General features: G+C 37.0%; 1 protein-coding gene across 6 annotated transcripts in view; it reads right to left on the bottom strand.

The window, feature by feature from the left end:
* The window catches only part of CDK12 (cyclin dependent kinase 12), a 63,432-nt gene that overhangs the window by 38,909 nt on the left and 10,095 nt on the right, over positions 1-14,428 (bottom strand). For all 6 annotated transcript variants that reach the window (XR_014291806.1, XR_014291807.1, XR_014291808.1 and 3 more), the window contains exons 3-8: positions 11,117-11,293; positions 10,044-10,183; positions 9,084-9,254; positions 6,019-6,208; positions 748-804; positions 259-360 (exon numbers count right to left, since the gene is read on the bottom strand). Coding sequence is in view for 3 of the 6 variants with exons in the window: in XM_082602687.1 (XP_082458813.1) it covers positions 259-360; positions 748-804; positions 6,019-6,208; positions 9,084-9,254; positions 10,044-10,183; positions 11,117-11,293 (837 nt within the window). In the remaining 3 variants the exon portion in view is untranslated. The remainder of the gene's footprint in view (positions 1-258; positions 361-747; positions 805-6,018; positions 6,209-9,083; positions 9,255-10,043; positions 10,184-11,116; positions 11,294-14,428) is intronic.

Below are 14,428 nucleotides of genomic sequence, written 5' to 3'. Positions count from 1 at the left end.
CCTTATTTGAATGTATTTGGATCCAAATTCAAAGTAAGCTTAAAAAAAAAAAAGAAAATTGGAGAAATGTTAAAAAAAAAAACTATGTGTCTGATATTAAGAAATATTCAACAGATTTCTTTGAAATCTGGCTAAAAGTTGATCCCCATCCTTTTGAACTTAAAGAAGAGCGGCAAAAAGCCAATGTAGAGATAAAACAGGATACAAATTCAACAGTATGTGAGTTACAAACAAAAGAAAAGGTGAAAAAAGCCTTACCCACAGCTCCAAACATCTATCGCTGGCGTATAACGCTCCTCTCCCAGCAGAAGTTCTGGAGGTCGGTACCACAGAGTAATGACTTTGTTTGTATAAGGGCGGCTGAAATGTAAAACATAACCATGACATAAATTTACAATGGTTACAACGGTTTCTGATGAAAAATACTTGTACAATTAAATGCAAATTAAAATAGCTGCCAACTGGAGACAGGATCATCAGAACAGCTCCATGGCAACCTAAGAGTTCAAAAGTAAACTGGACAGAAGGTGATGAAGAAATAACTTCCATTCCAATTTGGGTTGATTTATTTCAGTCTAAGGCAGATTCAAGAATTTAGATAGAATTTACTGTCTAAAATCTAGGTGGTAACACATTTAGAAAATTAGGGAACTCTGAGAGTTATTGCAACTTGCAGCATACTAGCATATCCAAGAATGAAAAAGACTCTTTCCTATTTCCCACATGTAATTTTGCTGAATGACTCACCTCTCTTCAGAATTATAGAGCCGGGCAAGTCCAAAATCTGCTAGTTTGATCTGCCCACTGTAAAACAAAAATTCATTATTTTCATAAGTAACAACAGCAGCCTCCAAATTACACCTAAAAAGTCAAGTGCTCATTTAGGAGTTAAAGGAATTACAAAAATGAATTTTTAACCTCTGCTCTTTCAGTTCTACTCTTAATGGTCACTCTGCCAGATTAAGCCTCTTTTGACGACTCCACTATACAAAGCCTTAGGGAGTTTTTTTTGGACTACTACTGTATTTTTGGATTTGACTCCTTAACTAAATATTTCTTTTATTTCTTGGCAAACAACAGTGGCTAGAACCTGCTAGATTAAATACCTACTGTTGGGGAAAAAAGGAATGGGCTGTTTTAGATTAAGAGAGATTTAAGAGGCCTAACAACTAAATCCAATTCATAATCCTTGACTGATTCTGGTTTGAATAAACTAGCTATACAAAAGGCTTTTTTTTTTTTGGCCACGCCACAGGGCATTCGGGATCTTAGTTCCCCAGCCAGGGATTGAACCTGGGCCACAGAAGTAAAAGTGCCGAGTCCTAACCACTGGATCAAACGTAATGATATCTGTAATTTACTTTAAAATACGTCAGGCAGAAAAATAAAAAGGGAGCAAATATAGCAAAATGTTAATTGTATATGTATTATTAATTATATTAGTGTCTCAACTTTTTCTTATAATTCGACATTTTTCATAACAAAAAGTAGACTGCAACAATTCTGTGGCTATAACAGATTTTTCAAACAGAGAACATACCTTTGACCTGAACAAACAATTTTTATGACGAACAAGGCCCCTCCTACCAACAAACTGCCATCACTTCCTATACCATGAAGATACACAATTATGACTTTAGAGGGGTTCTCAAACGTTATTATGAAATAAGAATTACTTGGAAAGCTTGTTAAATGTTTTCTGGGCCCCATTCCCAGAGATGCTGATTCAGTAGGTCATGGTCCATGAATCCACAGTTCCAACAAGCCCACAGGTGATGCCAATGGTGCTGATCTGAGAACCACACTTTGAGAACCACTCCCTTAAAGGGATCACGTCCACGTTTCATTCTGCTAAATATTCTGTGTTTGACAGTGATGTCAAGCAATATTTTAATAAAATGCAACACAAAATGTTGGGAAACTATTTAAAAACCATCATTAACTATTTTGGATTAATCATATTTATCTAAATTCTTGTGTAGTCTATTTATTCACATTTACAGTTTGCCTTACGTCTTACGGAATGAAAAGCCAATTCACCTTTTTTAAGGGACTGGGGATATCTCAGGTGCCTGATAGCTCAGATCAAGCAGAAAAGTGAGATAGAAGAGAAAAAAAAAGGGCTCTTCTAGGAGGTGCTCTTCAAAGTCTGAGCAATGGGACAAAATATTAAAACAAAAAAGCTACTAGCAACGAAATTTTACATTAAATCAACTCTTACCATTCCTAGTAAAGGTTATGGGCACCTCACCCACCTGTCCCAGACATCATCACATTTTAAGTTCGATTTATAAGCAAATTCTGAGAGAAGCAAAAAGGAAAGAAATAGCTGACTTGAGCCCTATATTGAGACAAAAAGCGTTCCTCAGATTTCTTGGCATCCTTACTTTGATCCCAAGACTCAAGGCAAGTCCTACTATGGTAGGACTGAAAGTTAAAATGGCAATAGATATACAGTTATGGAAAATGAGGCTAGACCTAAACATCACCAGCACCTACCATATTTCCTAATCCATCCCCTCCCCCCCTCACTCTCAGTAAATAACCTTCTTCATTGGAAACAGAAGCTATCAGGTGGGACCTATTTAACATACTTTTACCTATAAACTTATTTACACCTCTAACCTTGCTTTATCCTTTCCCTTCAATTGCAGAAAAAGTGCGTCAATCTCTTTTCTTATTCAAGGATAATCAGTATTACCACCTCTGGCCTTGACCCTATCTCCTTTAGAAACTCATTTCTTTAAATTACTTTCGTTCTTTCTTGAATCTTCAACTTCCCCCTCTCTACTGATTTTCTTTTTGCTTAGCATTTAAATATGCTCAAACCTCTGCTTCTTTAATAAAAAATTAATAAAAACAAAAGTTGAAGTCACACCTACAATCACCTTCCCATTAATTGTGCTACCCACCCACTTACCCCACACTTTCACCACTGACCTTTTAATTTTCAGATTCTCTCCTTGGGCCTTAAAATCTACTTGCATCACCTGACATCTATGACCACTCATTTCTTAAACCTGCCTATTTTGCATTCATATTTCCTTATTTTCTTCCTATCTGTCTAATCAGCCCCTCGGGTTCCATCTTCTCACATCTTTTCTATGCTTGATAACTCCTGAATCTACAATGCTAGTTTGAAACTCCCATGTGACCATATGCCTATTTGATATCACTACCCTGGATATATAACAGACATATCCAAAAGGGGTTTACTCTTCCCCTGACGCATCCTGCTGTTCCTTCTGTATTCCCTATATTGACCACTGTGCCACCCATCTAGATAGTTTCTCAGGTCAGAAATCTTTGAGTTAAAGTACTTTGATTCATTCGCCACCATTCACTCACTCATCAAAGTCTACTGATCTACCAAGTCCATCCTGTCCATCCTCTTCTAGCAATGCCTTGGTTAGTTCAAGCACTGACCATTTCTTACATTGTTCTTAATAAGTCTCTCTGCCTCCTGTCCACACGCTATATGGTGACCATTTAGTGATGTTTCTAAAACAGAAGACTAATTATGTCTCTCCTATATCTAAAATAATTTGGTGTCATTTATACTTGTGTAATTAAGATAAAATAAACATCATGGAGCCCAACACTGCTCTCCTCCCTCTCGTCAATGCTTTCTCTTCTTTGTCCACCTGAGGACTCCTCTCTAGGCCATCTCACCCAGAAGTCTCTGTGTAGACAGAACTAAATGGGCAAGAGCAGAGGCTGGCTGGATCGGACTAGACCATGAGACTCCTGCATCCTGCTTAGCAACCTGAGAAGGAAATTCACTTTAGTCTAAAACCTTATCAGCTTCCTGAATATGGGAAGTCAGGGACGGAAAGGGGCCTGACCCACCAGAAAGGACACCAAGCAGGACTGCAGTTATTCCCTGGCCTGAAACATCCCCTAATAGAGGAGCAAAAGGAATAGAAAAAAGTATATTAATACTATAGTCCAGAAAGCTGCAAGATGATAGCCATCATCAAATTTTTGAAGCACTATTACTGTGGATACAGATTAACCAAGCCCAGCTTTAATGAGAATTGTGGTGGGTCACAGGGATAGTGACAGAAAGGAATGACATATATATATTTTATAAGACTTTTTTGTTGTTGTTGTTGTGGACCTTTTTTTTTTTTTTTTTTGCGGTACGCAGGCCTCTCACTGCTGTGGCCTCTCCCGTTGTGGAGCACAGGCTCCGGACGCGCAGGCCCAGTGGCCATGGCTCACGGGCCCAGCTGCTTTGCGGCATGTGGGATCCTCCCGGACCGGGGCACAAACCCACGTTCCCTGCATCAGCAGGCGGATTCTCAACCACTGCGCCACCAGGGAAGCCCATGTTGTGGACCATTTTTAAAGTCTACATTGAACTTGTTACCATATTGCTTCTGTTTTATGTTTTGGTTTTTTTGGCCGTGAGGCATATGGGATCTTAGCTCCCTGAACAGGGATGGAACCCCCACCCCTCGCATTGGAAGGCAAAGTCTTAACCACTGGACCGCCAGGGAAGTCTCCAGAAAGGAATGATATTTTTAATATCGTGTTTTGTCTCAAAAAGGTATTTAAGTACAAATAACAATTTTACAGTAATTTGTACAATTAATATAATAATGCATTAATTGTATAATTTTAAAACAAAAAATTAACCAGCACCCTTCAATGGCTGTTACCTGTAAATAAAATTTAAGCTCCTTAGCAAGATATACAAGATCTTTAAATTGGCTCCTTGCAGCTTCATCTCTTGCCATTATGTGCTTCACTCTTCGTGCCCTAGCAATACTGACTCCTTTACAGTTTTCCAAACATAACATGTTATGTTATCTTCACATTTATGTGCTTTTGTACATGCACTCTTCTTTTGCCTAGAAATGTGAACCTCTGTTGTCAGTCTTTCTGATAAATTCCTATTCATTCCTCAAGACTGCATCTTCCCAGGTGCTCCCAAATTCAAGGGGAAAAAAAAAAAAGCTTAATAAATGTTTATTGAATTGAGCAACTTATTTGTTTAGCCTCCCTACTAAACTCTGAAATCTTCAGGGACCAACCATCCCATGTGGGACTTTTAGTGCTAAAACCAGGACAGTCTCAGGTAACACTGGAGAGTTGGTCACCCTACTCCACAAAGACAGGAAATATGTCATAACCATTCCATAGTCCCATCTAAATAATGTTTGTTAAACAGAACTGATCCGAAATATTTAAAACAAAGGGTGCATCAGACAAAAATGGCTATAAACAGCCCACTACCTACAGAACCAAACACTGGCCTTATTCCAATGGTACCAGACTTGCTTTTTATTCCTCAGTATGTAGGGCTATCACCAAAGACTACTGTAACGCAACTGATATCACCAACGCAATTTAGGCAAATAGCCAGAGAGGAAGAAAGCAGATGATAAAAACTTCTGAAGAATTAACACTGTTCTTCACCAAATTCCTGTCTGTCTATAGTATTAAAACCCAGGAGTAAGTGCTGGGCAGAAAGGTCAGTCGCCAACTACATCTGTGTTTACTCTGAAATTCGATAACTGAGAAAGTCTCAAGAGCAGTTAAAAGAGCACTAAACAAAGGAGAATGCCATTAAGAACTTGATGTGTGTTTGAATTTGCCTAAGACCACAGAAGTATTATTTACTAACTATGGCAAAAGCTCTTTGAATATTCCTATAGGATGTAAGTAATTCTCTAAAATGTCTGCATTTAAAAAAACCTTTACAATCCTACCTCTTTTAGTCCTTACCAACACTGAGTCTGGAGACTCTGCTGATCAGAGTACCCCTATCACAAGTTGTTCCTAAGGTACAGACATCAGATGTACGTAAATGCAAAAAAGTGCATTATTGGGTATACCTATAACCCCAATTAACTAGCTGAAACTAAGGGTGTCAGAAGAGAGGGAGAAACAGATGTATATGTATGACTGATTCAGTTTGTTGTAAAGCAGAGACTAATAAATAAATTAAAAAAAAAAAAAAAAAAAGAAGAGAGGGAGAAAATGCTTAACCTCATATGGTTACTGTGTTACCTGTTGTTCAGCAAAATGTTAGAACACTTAATATCCCGATGCAGGAAATTCTTTTTGTGACAGTAATCCAGGCCTTCCATTAGCTGTTTCATGAATGACTTGATATGATCCTCAGAAAAGTGCACCAAACCAGATTCCAACAGTCCCATTAAGTCATGGTCCATATACTCAAATACAAGGTAAAAGGCTCCTACATAGGATGAAGGAAAAAATTAAAAACAAGAGAAAAAGGATGCTGAAATAACAATGTGTCAAATATTAACATAATTTTGGAGTTGACCATAAGCTTTCTGGAAAAACCACTTAATTTTACACATGAAGAAACTAAAACTCAAGCAGTTGAATAACTTGCCCATTCTAACAATAAATAACAGAACTATTTTTTGAATTAATCTTCTGACTCATAGTCCAGTGCTCTTTGGACTACTTATTTCTCTAAAGGGACAACTGCCCCAATTAGATTGTATAACTAGTCTTTTATGATCTAAATCAGTTGGCAAATTACAGACCCCTTGGGCCAAATCCAGCCTGTCTATTGCTGTAAATAAAGTTTTATTTGTAATATACAACCATGCCCATTTGTTACACATTGTCCAAGACTATTTTGTAGAAATCTTTACCCCAGTTAACAGCACTCACATAATACGCCAGGGGTACATTTAGTATGAATTATTAGTGAAATTTATAGTACTTAAGAATTGAAAGAAAAATGAATCATCTAATTCAACTCCCTAAACTTAAAAGTAGATAAAAGGCTAAGAGAATTGTGAAAGATTTGAAATCCACATTATCTTTCCACTTTCAACAGGGTGCATGATAGAGGCAAATACTGTAACATAAGAAATACTAGACCTAGTTAGACAATGATCCATCTAGTCTAAAATTCTTCTCTCAGTAACATAAAGGCAAGGATTCTTAGTCTAGGGGATAGGCTTCAAGGACTCTTTGAACTCTCTAAATAGCATACTACATTTTAAATACATGTGTATGCAACATTTTAAATGTATTTTTTTGAAGAGTGAATCCATAAGATATTTTAAAAGGTTCATGACTCCCAAAAAGTTAAGAACCACTGCATTAAAGGAATATCTTAGCTTTAGCTAAGCCCTCATATGAATTAAGAAAACACTAAAACTGCAAAAGAGAGTGGATAAAGGACACAAATGGACAACTCAAAAAAAGAGAAAATAAGTAAAATTGATAGACATGGAAAAAAACTCAGAATATAAAGAATGCAATCCAAAATAATGATATCATTCATACTTCACCTATCAGATAAGATGACAATTTTTTTAAAAGATAAACTCAATGTTAGGGAGGATAAAGTGGGATGAGACTCACTGGTGGGACATAAATTATTACTATCTTTCTTAAAAGCAATCTAACATTAAATATGAAAATTCCTTTGACCAAATAATGCTACTTCTAGGAAACTATATTAAGAAATAAATCAAAATACAAATATTTATGCAGTGCTATTATACTATTTTTTTAAACTGACAACTAATTGTTCAAGGACTGGTGAAATAAATTTGGATTCATCTATCTTTATGCACAGTCATTAAAACATGTTAATGATACAGGAAATTGCTTATGACAACTTATAAAACACTAAATACACTTTTATCTTGGTTATGTTAAAATAAATACAATATATATAAAATATAAAGTACTAGAAAAAAATATGCCAACATGCTAATACTACAGTGATCTTCTATGGATGCTCGTATACTGGGAGTGGGAGAGAAGTGATTGCCATTTTCCTTTTCTTACTTGCCTATGTTTTCAATTTTTCCACAAGGGGCATGCATCACATCCATTCATTCATTTATTATTTTATGATTAAAAAAAATTTTTTTTTAATTTTTTGGCTGTGCCACACAGCATGTGGGATCTTAGTTCCCTGACCAGGGATCGAACCAATGCCCCCTGCAGTGGAAGCACAGAGTCTTAACCACTGGACTGCCAGGGAAGTCCCCCATTATTTTATGATTTTTTAAAAAAAGAATTTAAACAGTACATGGTAAATTATTTAAACAGTACAGAAGGGCATGGATGAAAAGCAAGCACCTCTCCAGGAGCAACCAATTAACATTTTCTTACACATCCTCACAGAAACTAGTTATACACTGCATTATTTTTATAATCAGAAAAGGTTAAAAAAACACACCCAGAAATATATCTAGTATACTTAATTCTATTCCAATCTAACTTTCATAAATTTATCTAAGCAGGATTTCCTCTTTTTTTTAAAACTACTTCTACTAAACTCAAGAGGTATTACTCCCCTAGTGTTAATATATTTGAGGCTCTGTAAAGAAGTCCAACTAAACTTAATCCATTACCCTCCTAATTTTATGTATTTCAATCATATTCTCTGTTAACATCTCAGGCTATATTCACAGATGCCACCTCTTCACAGCTGCCCCTCTCTAAACTTTCAGATTTACTTTAATAAAAGTAGGCTGGATGTCATATATAGACTACTTCAAACATAAGTATGAAAACAACAAACGAATGTATCCCCCATAGACAAAAGTTACAAATCCAAGAAAACAAACCACTATGTGACCTGAAAACTGTTTTAGAAATACCTGCTTTGGATTTGAAACTGTATGAGTAGAAAACTACATTAAAAAAAAGATGCATATAAATGAAGGATGTAAAAATGAGAATAACTGTCAAATCTGGGTTTTAATTTCCATTATTGTTATTACAATTTGTAAAAAACAAAAACAAAAAAACCGACTTCAAAACGTTGGTTGGAGGAGAATCTTACATTGTTTATGTGCTGGCCTTATTAGGTGTTAACAGCAGACTCTAATTTTAATGATTAACAATGATTTCTAAAAGTATAAGAGTACACTAATGACGAACGGACATTTTATAAAATAAGCACTGTTCAGCATAAGAACAATCTGTTAACATCTTAACTCTGATGTGGATTAAAGAAAGAAGCTGGACTTTAGTACAACTTGTTAAAAAATGCAAACAGGCAAACAAGCTAATAAAGGGAAATAAAATGTACCAATCTCCCATGCAGAAACATGATTCTTTGCTAGTACCTTTGTCTTTCTTGAAATCCAGCGCGTCTTGTTTATCTGTGACAATTTCCTTCATGTTAACAACACTTCGGTGGATTAGCTGACGAAGGATTTTGATCTCACGAATGGCTGTGATTGGGAAGCCCTCTTTCTCATTGTCCAGTCTCACCTTCTTCAGGGCCACTAGCTCTCCTGTTACAACAAATTCAAACTGTTATATTACAATTAGCATTTTTTGGCCACAATCGTGAATCAAACAATATATGCTCTTGCTCTGAAACACAGACTTAATGCCTACTTTTTTTGTGTGTGTGTGGTTCGCGGGCCTCTCACTGTTGTGGCCTCTCCTGTTGCGGAGCACAGGCTCCGGACGCGCAAACTCAGCGGCCATGGCTCACGGGCCCAGCCGCTCCGCGGAATGTGGGATCTTCCCGGATCGGGGCACTAACCATCCGGGGCACGAACCCGTGTCCCCTGCATCGGCAGGCGGACTCTCAATCACTGCGCCACCAGGGAAGCCCCTTAATGCCTACTTTAATGCTACATGGCAGATACTTTTATACTGTTTAAAAAAAATTAAAAATCCCCATGTTCCCTTTCTTTGTCTTTTTAAAGATTTTAACATTTTAATTCAATATTCTGTTAAGCCTAAAAATTTTGTATTATTAAAATATATCAATAATCCAACTACTTCATTTTATCTTCAAGGACTAGCCCCCTACTAAAGAGCAGCTGACAAATTTTATTTTTACCTTCTCTTAAATTCCCAGCAAGCTTATTATAAAACACTTACAATGGACAGAAGGAGGAAGGTTTTTAGACAGTAATAATTATACTATTCTTTTGGAAAATTTTAGTCTATTTCATAACTTTTGGAGACCAAATAAGAATTCAAAGTTTACTTTTGCTAAATCCACTTAAGACATCAGTACTGCTAAATTTTTAACCTTCTGACATCTAAAATTTTGTGGCAATATTTACCTGTGTCTTTGTCCTTGGCTTTATATACTTGGCCATAGGTTCCCTCTCCAATAATCCCAATAATGTCAAACTTGTCCACACAGCGTTTCCCCCAGTCACTTTCTGTTTGTCTTCTTTCTCCATAACGAGGACAACAAATTCTAAAAAAGGCAAAACAAAAATAAAAACAAACAAAAAAGTTATTTTAAAAAATTAAGTGTATTCCTTTCTTTCTTTTTTATTTATTTATTTTTTGGCTGCATCACACGGCTTGAGGGATCCCGATCAGGGATCAAAACTGTGCCCCCTGCAGTGGAAGCATGGAGTCCTAACCACACCAAGGAATTACCTAAGTGTATTCAAAGAACAAAACAGAATTCTTTTATGATGATTTCTCTGGCTCCTGAGTCTTTTATCAGTTTCTTTATTAAAAAAGCAGGAATCAAATGATATGAAATAAATAGTTTAAACAGTCTCTCACAGTGGCTAATCTCTCACACATTTTTTTTTGCTTCAGGAAGACGTAAGATCAAATAACAATAGATTTGCTACTTTATTGAGTACTGGCTTCCTCAGCCATAGAATGGGAAAATAATCCCTACATCATAGGGTTACTATGAAAGTAAAATATAAAACTTTGGCAATAATATGTGCTCAATGAATGGCAACTATTTTTACTACCAAGAGAAGAATGCTAACAATCTGAAGATCAAACTCAGATCCTACTACATTTATGGCATGGCAATTTATGTAGTTCAGGGGAAAAAAAATCCCACATCTATTAATTCTTCATTAATGTGTACATGGTTGACACCCTCTGAATTAAAGGATTTTTTTCTTCTTCAATACGCTAAGTATTATGAATTCAAAAGATACAGTGGGATCAATGTTCATGGTATCCTTGGATTTGGGAAATTATTCTTTTTCTAAAAAACACAACATGGTATCTATGAGTGTAGATAAAAGGATTTTATCCATTAAAATAAAATAAGATCTACATTAGGCCCAATCCTCTATAAGCCTACTGGTGTAGGTTGTGGTCCAAAGGTAAGGAAGAAAGCTGTAATTAAGGATGGGTCCCTCCAAAAACTCACTTTGGTCTCTTTTTGTATGGTTGATGAGGTGGTGTGATTGCCTTTGGTTCTGGAGAGTCTGGGGGAGATGGATCCCCACCAGGGAGCTCTGGAGGGAGAGGGAGGTCTGTGAGTAGGTGACGTGGCCTTTGTTCCTTCTCTTTCTTTACAGGTTTTGAAGGTAGAGTTTCTTTCGGACTAAACAACAGAGAGGAAAAAATGAAAAAGATCACAATTACTTAAAGGATGTGCAAATAAAACTTTTCAAAGATTATAATGTCTGGCTGTTAAAAGATTACAAAGATTTTACTTTTAAGGGAAAAAAACCCCAGTAATATAACATAAAGAAATGGCATTTATCACAGTTGAAGAGACTTGGATTTTGCAAAAAGAAATCTATAGTGTATTAAAAAAACAATAAAAAATTTGGCATATTATTCGTAGAAACTTTAATAAACTTCTTTAATGTTCTTCCTAAGTTTCTATTTGGATTTTTGAGATGAAATAAAATGCAGGAAGTTATAATCTTAAATTTGCAAAGCAGCACTGCAACTCACGAAGTCACCAAAACCGCTCCATATTTTAACCAGCAAAGATTTAAATGACTGAAAGCCCAGCAATGCAATACTGGGTTGGCCAAAAAGTTTGTTCGAGTTTTTCCACGTTACAGAAAAACCCGAACGAACTTTTCGGCCAAGCCAATACTATTATGTTACTAAAGATGTGGTGAGAAACTTGGAAAAAGCAAATAGTATTTTACAGTGTTTTGTAAGAAATACAGCTAAGCTGGAAATCAAAATAAGTGAAAAATATACTTATTTATTCTACTGGCTGGGAAGCAAAAGGCAACCATATCCAACCATCCAAAATGGATAAATAACCTTCAAACTAAAAATCTAAGGAGAAAGAGTCCAAGACACTATTTCAGAATCATTAAAACACTGGTAGCAGAAGGTCTCTCATGATAATCAACAAATTTTAATAGTCAGTGGGGGAAACAGAAGGGATGGCTTTCCTGGAATAGATTAGAAAATTCAGTTTTCAGATCCAATTTTTAACCACCTCTATTTATGAGTAAAGGAAGGATTTTGTGCCATGCATGTCCTCAGAAAAGATAGTGCAGCATACTAATTCATGCCTACATATAAAACCATGCTAGATAGTCTTTTGTATTCCACAGTATCAGAAGTATTCACAGTATCAGAAGATTAAAAAGAATCTGAGAATCCTAACCATAATACGAACCTCCTCGTTTTCAACAAGTGGTTATTTAAAAAAAAATTCTTTCATGAATACTTCCAGAGAACCATAAAGAACAGATCTACCCCTTACAATGTATCTTTTTTTCATTTTTTTTTTGGCTGCGTTGTCTTTGTTGCTGGGCGCGGGCTTTTCTCTAGTTGCGGCGAGCGGGGGCTACTGTTCGTTGCAGTGCACGTGCTTCTCATTGGGTGGCTACTCTCATTGCAGAGCACGGGCTCTAGGCGCGTGGGCTTCAGTAGTTGTGGCTCATGGGCTCTAGAGCGCAGGCTCAGTAGTTGTGGCGCACGGGCTTAGTTGCTCTGCGGCATGTGGGATCTTCCTGGGACAGGGCTCGAACCCGTGTTCCCTGCATTGGCCGATGGATTCTTAACCACTGCGCCAACAAGGAAGCCCCGCAATGTATCTTTTTAAAGCATACTGCTGCCCTCTGTGTGTGAAACACAATCCCAAAAGCTACTCCTTCCTACCAATTTTCACCATTTTAATCTCTTATAAATCAGACAGAACAATAGAATCTAGTTTGTACCATATCAACCAGAACTGGGGTAGTCAATGGAGAGCAAAACAATCACCTGAAACTTTCTGTTAAATTACTGATAGAGATGAACTCACAACATTATTATAATTTGCACTAAGATTTTTCTACCCTGGGAACAAAGCCTGTTACCAGAAAACTCTTGAGTCAAGATGCCATATAGATTTTTTTAATTTCCCCAATTTTTAAGACATTTGGGAAAGAAAATTCCTAATTTTTCAACTAATGTCAAAATATTTTTTTATAAATTTCAATGATTCAGAAATAGATTCCATCTTGGTTCTGTGTCACTAGAATCAAATTATCTGAATTCTTTCACCATCATTTAAGTTCAGTCTATATTTTATATTTACACTTGTTTTCTCCAAAATTTACTTTATGGGTTCAAATATTGTTTGCTACTGTGAAAATGTACATTGCTTCCGAAAAATTATATGTTTAGTATGTTTATGTCAAGAAAGAATGAGTGGGCTTCCCTGGTGGCGTAGTGGTTGAGAGTCCGTCCACCTGCCGATGCAGGGGATGCGGGTTTGAGCCCCGGTCCGAGAAGATCCCACATGCCGCAGAGCGGCTGGGCCCGTGAGCCATGGCCGCTGAGCCTGTGCTCCGCAACGGGAGAGGCCACAACAGTGAGAGGCCCACGTACGAAAAAAAAAAAAAAAAAAGAAAGAATGAGTGTTTGATGAGATATGTATGTACTACCAGTTCAGGGCGCACAAGTTAATAGAGGTCAAATTCTGTTTCAACGAATTCCAAATGTACCAAAAACCTTGGAATAATGACCCATAAAATTGCAATGCTTAACAACATTATGCTCTTTAGCCTTTAGTGTAGGGCACTCACTAAAATAAAGCTCTATATAGTTCTGAGGGTAGATGCAGAAAGCCTAACATATTGGAGCAGATACTGAACATCTAAGTCATTACTTGAAGATTCAGTACCAGGAAGTGCTGATCTACCCTATCAATATCAGTATTTCCTGGTTCTCCATTTATACCTGCAGATGGGTTCACATGTAGTGACAAGGCTGCATAGTGCTTGTGTATAATTTAAAAAAAAAAAAAAAAAAAGTTGTCAAGCTCCAAGATGCCGAAATTTTAGAATCCGGAAAGTCTCTTGGAATTTACGATGCTGGATTTAATCTGTAGGTACAATCTAACACCTCTAATAAGTCTTTATTGTTAATAAAGAAAAAAAATGAACTTGCACATGAACTATGCGAAAAGAAATTAATTCTTTTTTTGGCGGGGGTGGGGGCGTACCACGTGGCTTCAGGGCTCTTAGTTCCCCGACCAGGGATAGAACCCGAGCCCCTGCAGTGGAAGCACGGAGTCCTAACCACTGAACTGTCAGGGAATTCCCGAAAATTAATTCTTATTAATTAATTTTCAAAATGTAAAATAAACTACTTTAAATAGATCATTTGGGCTTCGCTGGTGACGCAGTGGTTGAGAGTCCGCCTGCCGATGCAGGGGACACGGGTTCGCGCCCTGGTCCGGGAAGATCCCACATGCCGCGGAGCGGCTGGGCCCGTG

Source organism: Mesoplodon mirus, assembly GCF_964341445.2.
Source record: "Mesoplodon mirus genome assembly, chromosome: 18".
Taxonomy (NCBI): domain Eukaryota; kingdom Metazoa; phylum Chordata; class Mammalia; order Artiodactyla; family Ziphiidae; genus Mesoplodon; species Mesoplodon mirus.
Note: the sequence above shows the minus strand (reverse complement) of the source record. Positions and strands in the feature narration are given on the sequence as shown.